The sequence below is a fragment of the Lissotriton vulgaris genome, chromosome 3_2, assembly GCF_964263255.1.
Source record: "Lissotriton vulgaris chromosome 3_2, aLisVul1.2, whole genome shotgun sequence".
NCBI classification, from domain to species: domain Eukaryota; kingdom Metazoa; phylum Chordata; class Amphibia; order Caudata; family Salamandridae; genus Lissotriton; species Lissotriton vulgaris.
In genome coordinates this window covers 198,503,834-198,523,394 of record NC_141690.1, presented here as the reverse complement: position 1 = coordinate 198,523,394, position 19,561 = coordinate 198,503,834, and the positions used below count along the sequence as shown (strand labels likewise).

General features: G+C 46.5%; 1 protein-coding gene across 11 annotated transcripts in view; it reads left to right on the top strand.

The window, feature by feature from the left end:
- Positions 1–19,561, top strand: part of FGFR3 (fibroblast growth factor receptor 3) — a 129,348-nt gene that overhangs the window by 48,357 nt on the left and 61,430 nt on the right. For 8 of the 11 annotated variants that reach the window (XM_086964217.1, XM_086964214.1, XM_086964218.1 and 5 more), the window contains exons 3-4: positions 976–1,233; positions 5,448–5,501. In XM_086964217.1, coding sequence (XP_086820343.1) covers positions 976–1,233; positions 5,448–5,501 — 312 coding nt within the window. The remainder of the gene's footprint in view (positions 1–975; positions 1,234–5,447; positions 5,502–19,561) is intronic. The other 3 variants (XM_086964221.1, XM_086964220.1, XM_086964219.1) reach the window with 1 other exon arrangement.

Sequence of the window (19,561 nt, the reverse complement as noted above, 5' to 3'; positions counted from 1 at the left end):
AAACTCTGGTTCAATAATGTGATTCATTTCCTGCTAGCTGGTTCAGCGATGTCCTGATAGCTGGTTCAGCTATGTCCCGATAGCTGGTTCAGCGATGTCCCGATAGCTGATTCAGTAATGTCCCGATAGCTGATTCAGTAATGTCCCGATAGCTGATAGCTGATTCAGTAATGTCCCGATAGCTGATTCAGTAATGTCCCGATAGCTGGTTCAGCGATGTCCCAATAGCTGGTTCAGCGATGTCCCGATAGCTGGTTCAGCGATGTCCCGATAGCTGGTTCAGCGATGTCCCGATAGCTGGTTCAGCGATGTCCCGATAGCTGGTTCAGCGATGTCCCGATAGCTGGTTCAGCGATGTCCCGATAGCTGGTTCAGCGATGTCCCGATAGCTGGTTTAGCGATGTCATGTCCCAGTAGCTGGTTCAGTGATGTCATGTCCCGGTAGCTGGCTCAGTGATATCGCGATAGCTGGTTCAGCGATGTCCCGATAGCGGATTCAGTGATGTCCCGATAGCTGGTTCAGCGATGTCCCGCTAGCTGGTTCAGTGATGTCATGTCCCGCTAGCTGGTTCAGTGATGTCATGTCCCGGTAGCTGTTTCAGTGATGTCATGTCCCGATAGCTGTTTCAGTGATGTCATGTCCCGGTAGCTGGCTCAGCGATATCCCGATAGCTGGTTCAGCGATGTCCCGATAGCTGGTTCAGCGATGTCCCGATAGCGGATTCAGTGATGTCCTGATAGCTGGTTCAGCGATGTCCCGCTAGCTGGTTCAGTGATGTCATGTCCCGCTAGCTGGTTCAGTGATGTCATGTCCCGGTATCTGTTTCAGTGATGTCATGTCCCGGTAGCTGGCTCAGTGATATCGCGATAGCTAGTTCAGCGATGTCACGATAGCTGATTCAGTAATGTCCTGATTGCTGTGCTGCATGTGCTGTGTCGCTGCTGCCCTGTTAACTTGCCCTCTTCTCCCCGCAGACCCCCTCCCCGGCGCCCTGGTGGAAGAGCTCCTGCTGGGCACGGGGGACACCATCGAGCTGGCCTGCAGCAGCCCGGGCGCCTCGGTGTCCGTGCTCTGGTTCAAGGACGGGATCTCAGTCGCGCCCACCAACCGGACCCACACCGGCCAGAAACTGCTCAAGATCATCAATGTGTCCTACGACGACTCGGGAGTGTACAGCTGCAAGGCCTGGCAGTCCAGCGAGGTGCTCCGCAACGTGACCGTCAGGGTGACCGGTGAGTGGGGGCCCGGGAGGGGGCGTTGAGAGGAGCCTGGCAGGGGGCATTGAGAGGAGCCTGGCAGGAGGCATTGGGAGGAGCCTGGCAGGGGGCATTGAGAGGAGCCTGGCAGGGGGCATTGAGAGGAGCCTGGCAGGGGGCAGTTAGAGGAGCCTGGCAGGGGGCATTGAGAGAGGGCATTGAGAGGAGCCTGGCAGGGGGCATTGGGAGGAGCCTGGCAGGGGGCATTGAGAGGAGCCTGGCAGGGGGCATTGGGAGGAGCCTGGCAGGGGGCATTGGGAGGAGCCTGGCAGGGGGCATTGGGAGGAGCCTGGCAGGGGGCGTTGAGAGGAGCCTGGCAGGGGGCGTTGAGAGGGGGCATTGAGAGGAGCCTGGCAGCGGGCATTGAGAGGGGCCTGGCAGGGGGCATTGGGAGGAGCCTGGCAGGGGGCATTGAGAGGAGCCTGGCAGGGGGCATTGGGAGGAGCCTGGCAGGGGGCGTTGAGAGGAGCCTGGCAGGGGGCATTGAGAGGAGCCTGGCAGGGGGCATTGAGAGGGGGCATTGAGAGGAGCCTGGCAGCGGGCATTTAGAGGGGCCTGGCAGGGGGCATTGGGAGGAGCCTGGCAGGGGGCGTTGAGAGGAGCCTGGCAGGGGGCGTTGGGAGGAGCCTGGCAGGGGGCATTGAGAGGAGCCTGGCAGGGGGCATTGAGAGGAGCCTGGCAGCGGGCATTGAGAGGGGCCTGGCAGGGGGCATTGGGAGGAGCCTAGCTGGAAGACAAAGAGCCCCATTGACGCTAAAAGTGGCATGTCTAAGGCCACGAGGCCTTTTTAGGGTTATCCCCAGCTTTATGCCTGAACCCCCAGTTTATTGCAGAGCCGCGCGTGCTTGGCCAGAGTTTCCCTGTTGCATCCTAGGTGAACTGCTGCCCCTGGCTTTACTCACACGAGAGCTAAAGCAAATGCGCAAACAGTCATTTTCTCATACACATTCCATAGAATTAGGCGTGTTTGGGCTGTGTCGCCGCAGCCTGCTGTTTGCACAACAGGGGCGGAATGGTTCTCTTGTTGACTGGTCATTACAACGCAATTAGCTTTAAGTGAACCTCATTATTCAACCCAGCTGGAGAGGGCTCTACAAAAACAGTTTTGTTGTGCCTTGGCTGATACTTTTTTTTTTTTTTTTATCAAATTCACCATCAACAAAAACAAAGTGAGATTCTCCAACAGTGATGGCAAAATGGCCGCCCTCCCCCGGGGGCTGTGTCCACCAGGACGATAAAGCAAAACACGTCTGGTTCCGAGTGGTCCCTCCTCTTTTCTACAGTATTAACAAATGTCTGCGTTGATGCAGTAAACGCAGACATTTCAAGGTCAGCCGAATTTAACAACCACTGAAGCACTTGACCCTTTTAAAGTCATTTTCGTCCCTTTCACCATCTTGCACTTTATGTTGTCAGTTGTGACTAATGGATAATTTAAATAGTCCTGCCAGTTATATTTGGCTGTCTGTACAATTGCATTTAAATGCTCTTGGGGTGAAGGGCAATATTGAGTAGATAGGCAGCTGGGCGCACGGAAGTTCAGCTGTGTGGCTGGGAGGTGGTGAAAACTAGGAACTGTTACCCATCAGCTCTGCATTGAACACCCTGACCGTCTTCGTTTCAATATTTCCTAATAATAGTCCTTTAAAACAGCCCTAGCGGCACTGGTCCAAACAGGTGTCTGTTTTTTAGCTTGACTGCAGGAGGGCAGTATAGCTCAGCGTGTTCGTGCACGCCGTGTAGAGACGTTTGAGTAAGCCATAGGCTTGAGATTTAGATATCGCCACAGCCTACTCTCTTTCATCCCGCTGACTGGTGATATGCTATTGACACAGGCGTGTTGGAAATTAAAGTTAAACGTTTACAGGGTAAAACAGAATTTAGATCAAAATCTTACATGTGATGCTTGACTCTCCAGTAATCTGCCCCTCTATGTGTAAGTGTCTCTCTTCCTTCTTCCTCTCTCCCTCTATTGCTCCCTCTTTCATTTTTCCTCTTTTATTATCTGTGTTATCACCCTCTCTGTATTTGCCTCAGTATTTCATCCTCATGGAGTACTGAACAGATAGATCCATCGCCACTTGAAGCAGAAAGAACCTTTGGCTTTGGACATGTCATGCATTTTAGATAAACAGTAATTTGCACCACAATAACTCGACATCAGTATTAAGACTAAAAGTAAGAAGCGCTTTGCACAGAAAATGGAAATGCCGCATTCAGCCAAGAGAGTGGTGGCGATGGCCTGTTCTTGCTGCATCTGGCACCTTTCGAAGACCATCATTTTTGAGTACTTCGGGCCTCTCCGCTTCTTAATGGCCTTCATTGCTCGAGCGGGAGAAGTACAGTGAGATCCACACTTTTGTTTGAATCTGGAATCGATTTGTGTCTGAGGGTGTCATTGGAAAATAATCCATAGTAAATGGAGATTAGAGGACATTAAGAACGGAAGGCTTCCAAGGGCCCTAGCTGTGTTACGAGGAAGTCCGAGACGCATCGTGGTGATGCGAGTAAGACTGGTATATCTGCTGCCTTGTGCAACCTGTGCATGGCAACAGCTGGCAGTTTTAAGCAGCGAAACAAGCCTCGCTAGGCTGCTCATATATTCAACAGTGTCTTTCTATCTCTGTCACGACAGGCCCCTTTCTTGTGACGCGTCTTGCTTCCATCTTGAAACCCGGAGGCCAGGATACAACCTGTGAATATTCTGTCATTGTTTCATTGTTGAGCAGCTACGAGCTTAATTTAACAGCCGATGGCCATCCAGGTAACTGAACAGAAAGGGTCCATGGTCTCTGAGGTCATGGGGAGCATCTCCTTGTATGCAGAGGAGCTCGAGACTGAGACCTACATTCACAAATCGGACCTTCCCGCCCCATTACTCAGTATTTCTGGCACACGTGCACTGGAAGTGGGAGCATTGTTCCCCTGAATGTGATGAGTTATACTTTGCAGCCCTGTAACTGATCTCAGTGTGGCTCTTAACCTGTGGTCGAATTCAGTATTGTGCTCAAGTCGTCTGCAGGCTTCTTTCAAAGTAGGGTTGGGTGCCTGTCTCTCCATGCTCTCTCCCTACTTCTTGAAATGCTCCTTTCACCACTCCTCTGGCCCTTCTCAGATATCCCCTTCACTATGCTGTTACCACATCCAAATATCTCCTTTTATCCCATCTTTTCTTCTGTTCAGACTTCTCCTTACCAGTCGCTCTTTTACTTTCCTTCTCTACGTGGAAAGAGACCATGAATTTTTACAGTTTGTCTGGCAACAGTAGCGTTCGCATAGAGTGGGAAGTATGGTTACTATATCACCCAATGCAGGTATCTGCAGCACCTGTTCACAAAACTGACGTCCTCATGTCTCACCCAGAAGTAGGATCCGTGTGTGTGAACTGTGCACCATTTCTCTAAGCTTATTCCATGCTTTTTTAAACAACAACGCCTCTCACCCCTTATTTTTTTCCTCTATTCTTCTCCCTATTTTTCCTGCATCTGCTCTCTCTTTGTCTCCGGTCTGGTACATTCTTTCCCAATCTGCGCTCGGATCCTTCCATTTCTTCCCTTTTTCACATCTGGACCATGCTTGATCACTCTATGCTCTTCCTAACTCCCTGATGTGCTTCTCTTTCCCTATTGAGTGGGAAGTACAGTTTCTATATCACCAAACGCAGGAACAATCTCCATTCCAAGTTTTTATTCCTGTTGAAGAAAGGGTGGAGACTCGTAATAACAAGCCTGGTAGTAGCAAAACACAGACCAGTCCCAAATAGACAACAGACCGTCTCTGATTCATGAACATCTTGACATACGCCTGAATAGCCTGATAGTCTCTTGGAGTGACTCTTAATTTAGAGTGGGAGTTTAGTGAGAGTTTTATCTTGAAATCCAGAATTGCGAATGAGGGTGATCCTCTGATAGTTTGCCCTCCCCCATCTTGTACAGCATCCTTAGGACACAGCTGTGGAGCATGTTTAAGGGGGTCCTTTTCAATGCAGACGTAAACATTTTTGTATCATCCTAGCTCTAGAAAGATTTTAGGGCTCTTAAAGATTTGCTGAAGATTAAATAATGTCTTGAAATGAAGCAACAGAATGTTACCCTGCTTTATTTCATGTGTCATTTTCTTAAATGGAGATGTATACCGTGAAATGCATCAAGGTTTTCCGGTTAAAAACCTTGTGTTGTTTCCTCCTCCAGATTCTCCGTCATCCGGTGATGACGAAGATGATGATGAGGAATCTGAAAGTGGAAGTAAGTGTCCAGCCATGAACTGCTAATCTGTGCGATGTCTGTTTCTGTATTCTTAACCGAGTAGACATGCTTGTGTAGCGCCAACACACTGTTTCTTCTGTCCAACATCAGCATTTGTTGACATCACTGATGTCCTCATGCCTGGCCCAGCTTTAGGATCACTGTTTGTTATTCGTGCACTTCTTCAGCGTACCTGCCAACTTACAAATGAATGCCACTGTATGAGTAGGGAGCAGGGCCCTCTGCCCTGCACCCAGCACCCAGGCCCTCGCCCAAAAATTAAAACAAAGGGTCATTGAGGCTATCACCTATGACTTCGGGTGTTTTCACACCTCTTAATGGACATCGGCTGGTTACTGCCCCCGAGAACGAGCTGAAAATCCACGGTTTATGTTTGTTTTCAGCTTGTTTTCCCTGCCACCGTGTGGTTTCCACTCCTTGCAGTGTGACCGTGTGAAGGGAGCCAAAAAGTGTGACACACGGTGGCACCGTGTGAGTTGGCAGGTCTGCTTCAGGCTTATTACATGCTTTTTTAAATGACGGCACCTCTGAGTCCTCGTTCTCCTATTTTTTTTCTGTTTTCCCTAGATCTTCTCTCTCTTGTTATCCCTTTATTTACTATTTTCTCTTTCTCTCCGGTCTGGTCCATTGTTTCCCACTCTGTTTGCTCTCATCCTTCCCTTTGTTCCATTATATTTCACATCTGGGTCATGCCTGCTCACTCTCTGCTCTTCCTAACTCCCTGATCTATTTCTTTTTCTCGTTTTCTTTGCTCTTTAGTCAAGCCGATCCTTATATGTGTTCTGGTGGCACCTGACATCTGTCCTCTTCTTAATCAGCTCCCTCTGTTGATTCTGGTCTAACTTCCATTTCTTCTCTTCCCAGTCCAGCTCATTCTTGCCTGTTACGATCCTCCCCAATTTCATCCAATTTCTCTTTCTTTTCCTCTCCAGTCCAGCCTGCTTTCATCTTTCATGATCTCGTTCTATTTTCTCTTGTCTTCCTCTGTTGGATGGCCCATACCTGTCCTGTCTAATTTCTGTTCTTTCCAAGGTCTGTCTGTAACCCCTCCCACTCCCACCAACTGCCAGCACCACTTTTCCATTCTCCTCTTTCTTCTATCAGCGATATTGCATACTATTCCTGTGCTATCCTCGCAATATCTGCCTCCGCTTTGCCTTCATTTTCACCTGTGCCAAGTGTGCCAGAATACTCTATATTTTCGCCCTGTTTGGAAAATTACACTATGGGTGTATTCGGTTGGATGTCAGAACAGAATAGTTTGCCTGTCACTGACTTGTTGAGAGCTGGGTGTGTGCTGTTTAAGATTTGCTGAAAATGAAGAAATATTTTTTGCTTTGCTAATTACTGTTTCATTTTTTTAATTGATGGTTGCCTGTAGAATTACTTTTATTGGACTAGCTATTGGAATAACTGTATCTTACTGTTAGACCAGCAATAATTCCCTGTAGAAAGTTTGTGGAACGTAGTATATGGAAAGCTTGTATCTCGCAGGAAGTGAAGGGTCGCCTTCCCCTAATGGGGCATCTTAAATTGATTCACTATCCTGTGGTAGAGAGGTGGGTGGTGAAGCGAGCACACATTTGGGAACCTTTTCTTACATCCTTGTCTTGTCTTAAGAATGGTCAAAGAATGTTACCAAGAAAGGTCTTTGTGACTAAGGTCTGCATTCAAAGAAGCCGCCACGTTTAACAACACAGCATTCAACTATTGTCGCTCTTATCTGCTAACCGATGGTGATGAGAGTATTGCAGCTTTATTGCTCTTTCATAATATTCAGGTGATAGAAACATGGTAAGGGGGCACCTGTCTCATCCCTTGCTTCTCCTAATCTGTGTCTGTGTGAAATTTGTATAATTTGCTTCCGCTAAATCACGTGAAATGTGGGCAAATTTACGCAAAGTGCAGCTCTGTCATTTCACGCCCCAGAGGGGCAAGGCTCTAGGACCCAGGCCCCCAAGGACTGCGCAGTCTCCTGCACACAAGCCTCTACGGCTCCTTCTGAGTTCTTGTGCTCTTGGACAGGGCGACGTACCCACCCACCACTCTTCTATTTAAAGATTGGGTGAAAGAGTTGCCTCAAAGATTGCTTCTCGACAGCAGGGGGCCTTCATCTCATACTTCGTAGAGCAGCACTGAGGGTGGGGACAGCAATCCAGATTCCGATAAAGGATGTTCACACCGGCTTGGGGTGTAGGCTCACTGATGAACTGTGGTTGCCTAGGTCTTGGTATTGATGTCCGTGGAGGACCCCATTGTAAATAATTGGATGCTCTCCCTACTTTTGAGTTTCAGGTACTTATTCTCTTAACTCTGATGTATTTTAGATTCTGTTCTCTGCTTAACGTTGCTGTCTGTGTTTGATTTATATTTCACTTAATATTTTATGATGTTGTAGAAGAGTAGGGTCTGCAATCCTATGATCACCCGGACTTTTTGCTTTTGTTTCACTGGTTTACGACTTTCTCTGGCTGTGGGCCTGCCAATCAGACCCACAGCCTAGCTGTTCTCTCGCTAAATTGACATGTGTACCTTAGGTGCATTACCCAATTGGAACTGGGCCACCTTGTCAGACCCTGTCACTCAGGGCATCGGTGTACCCAGGGCCTACCAGGGGCTGAAGCATGTATTATGCCACCCCTGGATGGCCATCTAAATCTGACACAACTGGCTGCACGACAGCTGGGGCAAGGTGGCGTACTCGCCCTTTGCTTTAGATATAGTATACCTATATCTAACCCTCAAATGGACACCCGAGTTCCTATCAGTCACTCCTATGGCAGGCCTTGACAATCCTGAAGGCAGAGTGCGTGGAATCGTGTGAATTGGGCTCTGGCACGAGCCGAGCCTGGTTGCAGCTTGCGGAACCAAGTCCCAATGGCTGTTCCATGATAACGCGTACCATATATCGCTAACTTCGGTATCGCGTTATCAAGACATGTCGAGTAAGGTGTCATACGAATCGGGATACTGACCCCTCACCATTGCTGGCGATGGGGTTAGCATTCCACCCTTCTAGAGGGACACGACATGTACGTAACTGTGAACCCCAGTTAAGGTTAACTGAAGCCTCAGCTCCACAAAATGGATGCTGCCACCACAGACACGAGTCTGACCTCCTGCTGCTGGGAGACCTTCCAGCGGGGAGAGCTTGGACAAAGGGTTTCCTGTCCGGGGCGGTGCTCGCACCATCCCAGACAGGGTTTTGTGTATCCTGGGTAGGCAGGGCTTTACAGGAAGGTGACTGCGGAGTGGCACCCCGGTGCTCACTACGCATCTGCTGGCTAGAACCAGTTCCAGGGGCACCCCAGCCCCTGACCTGGGGAAAGTCCGACATGGGAGAGGGGTGTAACCACCCCCCTTTCTGGTCCCACCCCTAGGGCAGGACCTAGTCACGTACCCACCCCTTTCTTTAGGATAAAGGCAGGAGCGGGGACCCTACCAAATTAGATCATCTTTGAATCAAGAACTACTTTCTACGAAAGGAACTCTCGACTTCTTCTCAAGATTTCTCCCTTGTGGCTAAGGAGTAGTCACCCTGCATCCCCAGGCACCATCTAAGAACTCTGCGGTTTGCTGCACGTCCTTCCTCAGGAATCCGACCGACCAGCTCGACGAGACCCGGCTTCCCTGGCACCTCTGACCTCTACCCACATCGTCAGCTCAGCTGAGATCCGTGGGTGCGACGAGACCTCGAGGGACCGGCCATCATCAGAACTGCACGACTTCTATCCAGCACGACCGCCGAGGGATCCTCTGGTGAGTGCTTTGGGGTCCGAGAAGCCCCGACCCTGAGCAGCTCCAGCACCGAAGTCCAGCCTCCCAGCATCTCCACGATCTGCGTGGGGCCCTTCTGCTTTTTGCTGCTCACCACGTTGTCTGGCTACTAGCCCGCTGGCTTGTGGCCTTCTTGACGACATCCGACAACCAACGCTGCTGGTCTGGTTGCTCCAGACTGGCCTTTGCTCCCTTCTGAGAGAGGAGCACTCCGGACCCTCCTGGTCCACTCAAGACGCCATTTTAGGTCCACCACGTGGCCCTGAATTTGGCAAGGCTTGTTGCCCCAATCCTGGGCCCAGCGACGCCGACAGCATCAACCTTCGTGGGACAGCTCGCACCTCCATCCCGGTCGCCGACAACGCCTCCTGGTCCGTGAGACTGCAGAGCCTAGCGTCGCCCACTCACCTAGTCGAGGTGACGATCATCCGGTGCCCTCCTGGTACCCTCTGACTACTGGCTAGTAGTACGAACTTGGTCCCCTCTGCTTTTAGGTGTCATCCATCTCTGATCCAGGCTTGGATCTCTACGAACTATCTTCACTGGTCGCCGGCCAGCAACTCCTTCCTTCCGGCTCCTGGCTCGTCAGCGAGGACTCCCGACGTCTGTAAAGACTTGTGCAGCCGCAGCCCTTGGGCTAGGTAACTTCGGCATTTCGGTGCCCGCATAGCCTCCTTATTTAAGGGTCCCGAGTCCCTACCGCTTCCGACTTGCCTTATCGGGTCCGCCCGAGACCACTAAACTTTCCGTGCCCTCGGGCACTTTTATTGATTGTGCACTTGAAGTATTTTCTTAAGATTTCTGTTGTGTGCTTAGTACCCTGTCCTCATAAAGAGTACAGGGCTGTTGTGATTCTAATAAATACACTGTTTATTTTCATAACACTTGTGTGGTGTCCTTTCACTTGGTGTTCAAGGGGCTTAACACGCCCTCTAGAGTTTAGCCCGAAGACTGCTCGTATCCACGCTACTAGGATAGCTGGTCTAAGGTTGACTTACAACCAATCACCATAAGGGTCGTTTGGGCTGATGCATAGTGATCACTAGAATAGTGAGCACTGCATATCAGGCCAACTTCTCACAGATGTCTGTTTGGTTTACGTCGTATTTGGTTTGTACTGTAATAAACATGGCCCATTTACCCACACCGAACTGGGTACTTGTCATTGACTCGTTTGGTTCTGAGGGGGTGCGGTCCAGACTAGGGTCTCTGTGTCCTATATCCTGAGCTCCCAGAACGTGGTAGAGCCCATCCAAACACAAGAATGCTTCTTGATTGTTGGAAAAGCCCAATGTTGAAGCATGCCACGAGTTGTGGGAAAGGGCTATTTTTTCCCCTCACAGGGGCATCTTCATTCAATTAGAATAGTACTATACCTCCCAATTCTTGGAGCTCACTTAACCATTTGTGTATTATATACTGTGCTAGTGAGGAAGGATTAGTGGGCTTTGTTACCTCTCTCGCCACTATTGTGATACACATATTTTATTTTGTAAAAAAAATGGTACATAAATTGTTACATACACATGCAATTATTAATATCCCATAGAGAGTCAGCACAACATAATAATTCCTGTCCTTCCGCCATCCCCATTCAATTTTGTGAGCTCATTGTCAGACTCCTCCCCAGGTACTCCCTGCACCTCAAAAAACAACAAACTAGGCCTGTCTTGTGCCTGAAGGTACACTAGAATTTTGATTACTCCTCTCCCCCACAAGGAAGAGCAAAGCCTTCTCGGATACGAACCTAAAAATTAGCATGCCAGAGTCATCACCTGGAGGACTCAATGTCACCCGACAGAGAGAAGTCTGGTCAACCGGTTCCCTGGTGCTGACCACCTTACTCTGGGCCCCAAGAATGGAACACCTATCCACAGAGAGGACCAGAATCTGGTGTGGCAGGGCCCACCCCAGCCATCTGAAATCCATTAAGGCTCCAAACCACCGCCTTAATGTCCAAATAGCCAATTGTATGAACATATTTTATGTGAGCTGTCCAGGTGACCAGAAGTCTCAATGCCAACAATCAGCCCACCCTGCCCAAATATACAACCAAGAAGACCAAGCAATGTGCCACCAAGACCATTACAGACAAAGCAAACAGCAAGACAGTAATTGAACACCTCCTCTGAACTTAAAATCAAAGGTCAAAGTGGGTGGGAAAAATCCAAGTTAACAGGTCAGAGTGAGTGGGGGAAAATCCAAGTTCACCAGCAGCTTCCAGCCAGAAAAACACCAAGAGCAAGGGCCTGCAGAGAGGAGGCTGCTGTTCTCAGTCAGCAGCAGAAGAGTCTGTCTGACTCTTGGCCCCAACCTTTTAAAAGTTGTCTGGGCTTGTTCACAAACCCTTCTGGCCAGCCAAACACACGTCCGACCCAGCGACTTTCCCCAGAAGCCACTTTTTTACTGGCTGGCATCCTTAAACAAAGGATTGGCTTTTCTCCCCGCCTACGGCCCCCATTGCCATACAAACCCCCATGTTGAGACAATTCCTATTTTGCTGCACCCACCCCATTGCGGGACACCTTAGTGAATTTCACAAACCACTTTTGACAAAAAATGCATATTCCTTGTCTGGTGAATCTACCAAATCTACTTTTGTTCTGCTACCTCCCAAAAACATGCAGACTTACAAAAGAAATTCAAATTTAGCCCTTTTGTATTAAAAATTACTACTCATAATATTAATGGAAACACGTAGGTTTAAATGGTTAAAGCTGTTAAGATTTAGAGGGTGTGTATCACTTACAACGCAACTTTTACGTCGTAATGCTGTTACAACGCAGCTATTACAACGCAGGATCCATTACATCGGATGCCATTACAACGCATGGCATTACATAGCAGATGGTATTACAACGCATACCATTACATCGTAAGTATTGGTAAGTATATAATTTTTTTTATTTTATTTAATATTATATAATTGATTTAATTATTATTAATTATAAATAAAAATATTTATTTATGTTTTTAAATATTATAAATTAAATATATTAATTTAATTATTTTTTAAAAAGTATGAGTATAGGAGTATATGTTTTGGGGTACTGAGGTATATGTTTTGGGGTGTTTGGGTATTTTTATGTTTTAGGGCAGGGTTTGTGTTTTGGGGTACAGGGGTGTTTTTAGGTTTTAGGGCAGGGTTTGGGTTTTGGGGTACAGGGGTGTTTTTAGGTTTTAGGGTAGGGTTTGGTTTTTGGGGTACAGGGGTGTTTTTAGGTTTTAGGGCAGGGTTTGGGTTTTGGGGTACAGGGGTGTTTTTAGGTTTTAGGGCAGGGTTTGGGTTTTGGGGTACAGGGGTATTGTAGGGTTCAGGGGTAGGTTTGTGTTTTGGGATAATTAAATTATATTTCCCATTTTTAAATTAATTAAAATATATTTAATAAATTAAATTAATTTTATTACATTAATTACATTTTTAAATCAAATTAATTAAATTAAATAAATTATTTCAATTAATTTAATTTCAATTTTACAAATATGTACATTAAATTAATTTCATTATTTTAATTAAATTAAATTATTTCCTTTTTTTTTATTAAAATTACATTTATTAAATAGATATTATTTTATTAAAATAAATTAATGGCTATTTTAAAATGTATTTTAATTAAATTAAATTAATTAAATTAACTTAATAACATTTTTTTTAAAAAGGTATACTTACCTATACTTACGATGTAATGGTATGCGTTGTAATACCATCTGCTATGTAATGCCATGCGTTGTAATGGCATCCGATGTAATGGATCCTGCGTTGTAAAAATTCAGTTGTAACGGAATGCGATGTAATACTTCGCGTTGTACTGACACCAATCCGATTTAGAGATACCATTGTTCTTTATAGCTCATGTTTTATGCCTTACATCATTACCGCCTTTACTACCTGAGTTTTAAGTGAAAGACTGCTAGATATCAACAGTTTGTTCATATACAGTTTGACATGAAAATTGATGGTATTCAGATGATCCTTAAATTGCATCATTGATTCTTCCTCCAACAATTGCTTCTTTGATATTTTGGTCTGTTTGCATCTCTTGTAAAATCCCACCCAGGACTTCCGTAACAATGGCCCTGGTACTTTTAGGACTTACACGCTTCTTGTCCAGTTATTGGCAGTCATTGGGTCTTCTGCTTTGAATCTTTGGATTCACTTGCATTTGAGTAATCTCTGCTTATAGGAATTGTCACAGCATTTGACCCTCCTCCATCCTCAAGAGTGTAGCTCGAGTGCTACTTTAAGGCTTCACAAGCAGGAAAGAGAGTGAATTCTCTCACATCACTAGATGCTCGTTGTGGCAAAGTGAACAGTCAACATGGTGGCTCTTCTGGCTTTCTCTGCTCTCTAAGATTCCTCATAGCATCTGTGTTTGGAGCGCTGGAAGCCAAATGTGCGTCATCAGGATGTGGCAGGGTTGGCCAGGGGATGCGGCCAGTGGCTAGTAAACTTTGTGAGCTTCCTTTAAGTCCCAAAAATGCAATAGGCCCATACACCACCTGCCTGGACGTATTGCATTGTATTCTGATTGCATTTATATCGTACAGGATAATCGCATCACAAATTAGCCCAAGTCCGATTTGGCAGGTTTCTCTATATTTAAAAATAGTGGTGGATTTTGTTCAGGACTTTGCTGTTTTTATGGTCTGGCTGGACTGCGAAGCTGTCGCCAGACAATTATGTGTTACCAGAAGAGGGACTTTGGCTACGCCCCCACATGTGGGGAGCCAGGAGTGCATATTTAGGTTGGGTTGGAGTTGTGTGCTTTCACAAAAAAAGTGCTTTCCCTCCACACATCTGTGATCTTTTTTTTATTTGTCCAGCTGCCTGTGCTCCAACTTTCAGGTGCGAACATATGCCATTGTAATGTTATTAAAGTGTCTTAGATAACTAGATTATTTATAGCATTTTGCTCTGGCGGCAGCACAGATGGAATGTGGGCAGTCATTAATGTGCGTGGTTTTTTAAGTCTGGCTTGACAGGTCTTACACAAGTCGGACTTGTTGCCAATTCTGTTTGATAAAAGATTCATTAGTATTCGAGATCACGTCTCGAGAAGGTGAATATCAGTCGCCCATTTTGTGCTGAGGTTTGGCAGAAAAAATTGGCATAAAATTTACACTGGATACCTCCAACGATGCTGGCATTTCTGCAGCCGAGGAATCCCCTACAGAATGTCTTTTCATAACCAGCCTGGCGACTACATCTTTCTTCTGAAGAGGCCACCGTTGCAGCAAGGTCTGTCAGTGTGTCCTAGCCCTGCCGCCTAGTGGCCATCCACAAGGCAAACTGAGCAGAATAGGAGCCTTTCACATTGAGATCAGAGGTGAGACTCCCAAGAGACCATACCTTCAGATCAAAAGCACCACCTTGATGGAGGCGGCCAATTCAATGGCTGCCAGCCCTCCCGGCATCTCAGCTATTTGCTGTTCTGTTGTTACTGGCTCTGAAGCAGAACCAGAATGCTGCATTATGTATGTTTCTTGTGTTAGTGTGAAGCCCCTGCTGGCTAGTCCGGAGTACCCTTCAAAGAGACTGCTTTTAAATGGGCCTCTGTGCCTGGTGTCTACAGCACAGCAGCACCCATGGTCTAAATGGTCTTGATTGTCCCAGAAAAACAAAGCCTGTGACTGGGCCATCGTGCCGGCGGCCTGCTGATGGCCTACCCAGAGTAAAGAGCGTTTCTTACCTGGCAAAGCCCTCTTCTAGTCCAAAGCCTCCTCAAAGGCATGCATTGGCAAGCTGGTGGCTCAAAGGTTTGTTGCCCAACATGTTACCAGATAACTTCATGTTAACCCTACTAACATGGTAATGGCATGTGGGGGCTCTTCTTCATCGGCACTACTGTGGATTGCCATAGCCAGACAGCCGGCTGATTCAGCCTCTTGGGTCTCATTTTATCGTTTCGAGCCGCTATAGAGGCGGATGTTTGGGGCATGAGTTGCTGATGTAAAATTTGAACTTGTCGCAGGGTTGTTGAATGCTATTGGTATCTCTCTGTAGTGGAAAGTTTCCAGTTCAGAGTTCTTCATTCTTTACATTTGTTCTTAAATGGTGCAGTAAAAACCTTAGCCAATAGTTTCAGGAGCAGATGGACTATTGTCAGGGATGCCAAAAGTCCTGTCTGAGCTTCCTTTCTTCAGTTTAGTTTTTGTGTTACATCTAGCTGTATGGGATGGCCCTGCCATTGTGTGTTTTACAGTTGTGTATTGTATTGTAGAATTTATTTCACCAGAAAACATCGGACAGGTTCCCCCCTCACGGATGGAACTCCAGCGACCCATGAATTTAGCCAAAGCCATACCCAAGACTTGATTAGCCAAAAGGAGACGCACTGTGTTATATAAAGCTCCTACTTAAATATACCGCTGCACAATTCTTTCAAGGCCAGAGCGTGTTCACATTTACTGCAGATAACCATCAGTAGAGTAGGGCTCTGCAAAAAAGTTCACTTTCTTCATGAAGGCAAAAAAGGGGGAAAGTTAAACTGAAAAAAATAAACCAACAAAAGCAATGACCCCTGCCCTTGTGTGTGTACACATGGATTGAGATAAATGTAAAATGTGTAGCTGTTAGAGCCAACGCTGAATGTAAAATGTGTGCGCTTTTTGCTGTGGGCCCTAGTAAAAACTTCCCTTCTAGGCCCAGGCAGTTAATTTGTTCTTTTTCATTATCCACGAAAGGCGACAGAAACACTGTGCAGTTTGAAAACTCTTGGCATGAAGAAAGGATTTTGTTGCATTTGTTTGCAAAATGTTTTTCCGCTTGGAAATGACATTAACGTTTAGTTGTCCCCCTCGAGCATTGTAACTCTCAAAGCTGGTCAGGTCTTTCACCTTGAATCACAGGCAGTACGAAACCCATTGGTCTTTAAACAATTGCATACCACCTTCAGACCCTCCTCTTCTGTTGCCCATGTAGGAGCATGGATAAACCAGTCCAAGTAAAGGAACAGACACCAGCCATGAAGGCGTAGATGCGCTTTCGGAGGGGCCAACACTGTTGTGAACATCCTGGGAGCGGAGCTGAGGCCGTAGGGAAGTACCCGAAATTGTTCTCTCAGAACACAAAATCTTAGGTACTTCTGATGAGACTTTATGGTCACTCTAGATCTGACATATGCATACACTCATAAAGCCCCCCACTGGTATTAAACAAATTCTTCTGTCCACAGCTGCTTGTGATTTATCACCATCACGTGCCCCCTTAAATTATTAGACTCCAGATATATCTTGGAATATCCTTTCCTCCACGTCCTGGGATGGTGCAGGGATTTTTTTTTCCTCTTGACTTGAAGTTCTTGCATCGCAAGTTGAAAAATTGTACTCTAATTTTTAAACTTGTCTCTGCCATGCCGTTTGCTTGAATTTCTCTTAGAGTTGTTGACAAAAAAGATGTGTGCCCTTAACGGCATCTTTAAAGATGATGATTTTTGGGTTGAATCTGTGTACAAATCTCTAAGGAATAGGTTAAGTCTAGCCCCTGTGGATACTCCACCTGCCAGAGCAGAAGCTCTGACAATATGAAATGATATATCAGAAAGAAACTCAATTTGCGTTTCCATAACCTCCAGGAGAGCTGAAAATCCTGTATTCTCCTCTAATGCTTCTTGAAATCTGAAAGAGAGGGGATTAGAAAGTGTATGGTGTGCTCCTCAGACTCCTGCCATCAAAGCCAACTGAGAACCTAAATAGGCCTTCCTCGGGGCATAGTCAATTCTTTTTTTTCTGTGGCATCTTTCAAAATTGTGTCCTCTTGTCATTGCTATTCTCCTCACCAAACTTCCCACTATAGAATCCACTGATAATGCACCAGGAAGCTTAGTGACCATTTCCTTTGGGTATAGTGTTTGCATGAACTTGAGCAACAGTCGTAACTGGGTCCTGCCATTCATGGAGAACCACATCCATAGTGCGTGGATGAATCTGAAGATCCATCTGAGGATTATGAAGAAACTTCCTTAGAAGAGTCTCTGAGTAAGTCACAGCTTCCTATATTCACAGGAAGGAATGCAAGGTAATAAGTCCTTTCCTAAATATTTGCCCCTTTGTTCCTCATGGGAGATCTCCAATTCCCCACTGTCGGCACATTATGATTGATATTCCGCTTCAGACTTATTACTTGTTGCTTTTTCGCCATTTCAGCCAAGATTTCTAATATCAATTTTTTAATCCTGGCCTCATCTGAAAATTCTGAAGATTTTCCCTTATTTGTAGGAGGAGAAGGATATCTAGCAAGAAACAGTGGAGGCGGGAGTGTGAGACCTACGTCTCTTCTCCTTATCCTGTTTCCCCATGGCACAGAAAATGAAGCCACAGAATGTTATAGCAAGTTCACCGCTTAAATTGAAAATGCTTACCTGTTCCTGCCGAGGCGTGATATCTGGAAGATTTGCCTCGCTCTTCTGCCTAAACGCAGAAAACGAAACTCCTCATTTACTCGAACCATCCACTTTACTACACATGCGCATTCATCAGCGCTGCTAATGTCCCTTCTTTAGCAGGCTGACCGGCGGCATCACCATTGGGATTCTTCCACCTAGAATTTTGTTCAATTCCTTTAGTCATACAATGAAACGAATCCTCCCCAAGCCCAGTTCAGAGAGAAACTTTGCCATGTTAGTAGCTAAAGGTCCAAGCGTTGCAAGGGCCCTTAAAAGTCCTCATGGCTCCAAGACCGGCAAAGAGAGAGGTATTGGAAAAAGAGAAATGCACAATCTGGCCCAAACCTAGATAGGACCTGCGTTTTTAATCCTAAAGTTCTCTTCTCAGAATGAGACAGAAAAAAAACTGGAGGATGGTGAGAAGGTAACCAATCCCTTGTTGCTCTCAATGAGTGGGCTTTCTTTCTTTTCAGAATGTCTTGTTTCGCGTCTCATGGAGGTGGGATCTTCTCATTAGTAATGACTGGGACGAGGGCTGTCGGCTAACGTTTAGTTATTACTATTTTTCCAAGCTGGATTTGCGGATAAGGGACACATTTTCTCGTTCGTTATTTTTGGCCTTCGTTCCACAGTGCTGTTGTGGGTAAAGGTTCATATCACTTGAAAGCAGCCGCTATCAAACACTGCCCCCTACAGGAAGCTGAAAGAAAGGGTAAATCCCACACCATTAACATCTGCCGTGTAAGATTAACTCTTTGCTAAGTAAGATAAACATTCTGGCAGCACATTCCTCCCAGTGGGTCCCATTCAAGTCATGATTTTCATTTTAGAAGTGGATTTGGGGCGCAGTAGAGCAGCTTAGGAATGCCTTTTTAGTGGCCTCAAGGATTTGCAAAGGAGGACGCTGCCAGTGGGGTCTACATCTACAAGGTTCTAACACAATAAACTGTCTACAACGTGTTCCTGTGTTTAGGACATGGTTTTCTTTTTGTGAGAATGAGACCGATGTTAAGCAATGCAGGCGTTTGTTTTGTTCTTCACATGTTTGTACAACAGGCCTCAAAGAGGGTGCATGGGGGAGTCCGAGTGGTAAGGACATGACTGGGGAGGAGGTTGGCGAATGAGTATTGGTTTTCAGTTTAAAAAAAAATGTCATCTGTGTTTTTTAACCTATCAACACTTCCCCCCCGAAATCCACCCCCCCCCCCCCCCCCACACATTTCAATACAGAATAAAACAGCAAATCTCAACACAAACCAGTACTGCGAGCACGTGGGTGCACACTGGTGTACGCATACGGTAGCACGGACATAGAGCATTGCCACAGAGGGCCCTGAGGCACCCCCAGTTTTCTCACACCCACACAGACTCGCACCTCCCTGCACGCTGCCTCGCAGACGCTTACTCAAGCACAATCCCAGACATGTAGTTCCTCTGGGCTGTCTGCAAAAAGACAATTGAAAAGCTATTATGCAAGTTAGGTATGTCAGCTCTGCTTGCCGGATAGTCCTTCCTGATACCAGGCCTGTTGTGCTAGGGTGACCGGAATTTTAAAACCCCCAAACCGGGACTTTCTACAAACCTAGAAAGAGGACTATACTGTTCCATCGCCGTGACGTAAGTGACAGCGGTAACCAACATAGAGAACAGAAATCGAGGCAGTGAGGGGAACTGAATGGCAGTTTTGCAACCCGTATCAGGGGTGCTATCGAAATTGCGTTCTGCCAGGGCAGTTAGTTAATCCAGCGCTGGAACACATGGAAATCTGCCTCTTTGTAGATACATCGGCCCTCTCTAAACATGTATTTGTAAAGCCGGCATGTGACCTATTGGCTTTGCTAACGGTGTTTATCCTCTATAGTATGCAGCATTGCTAAA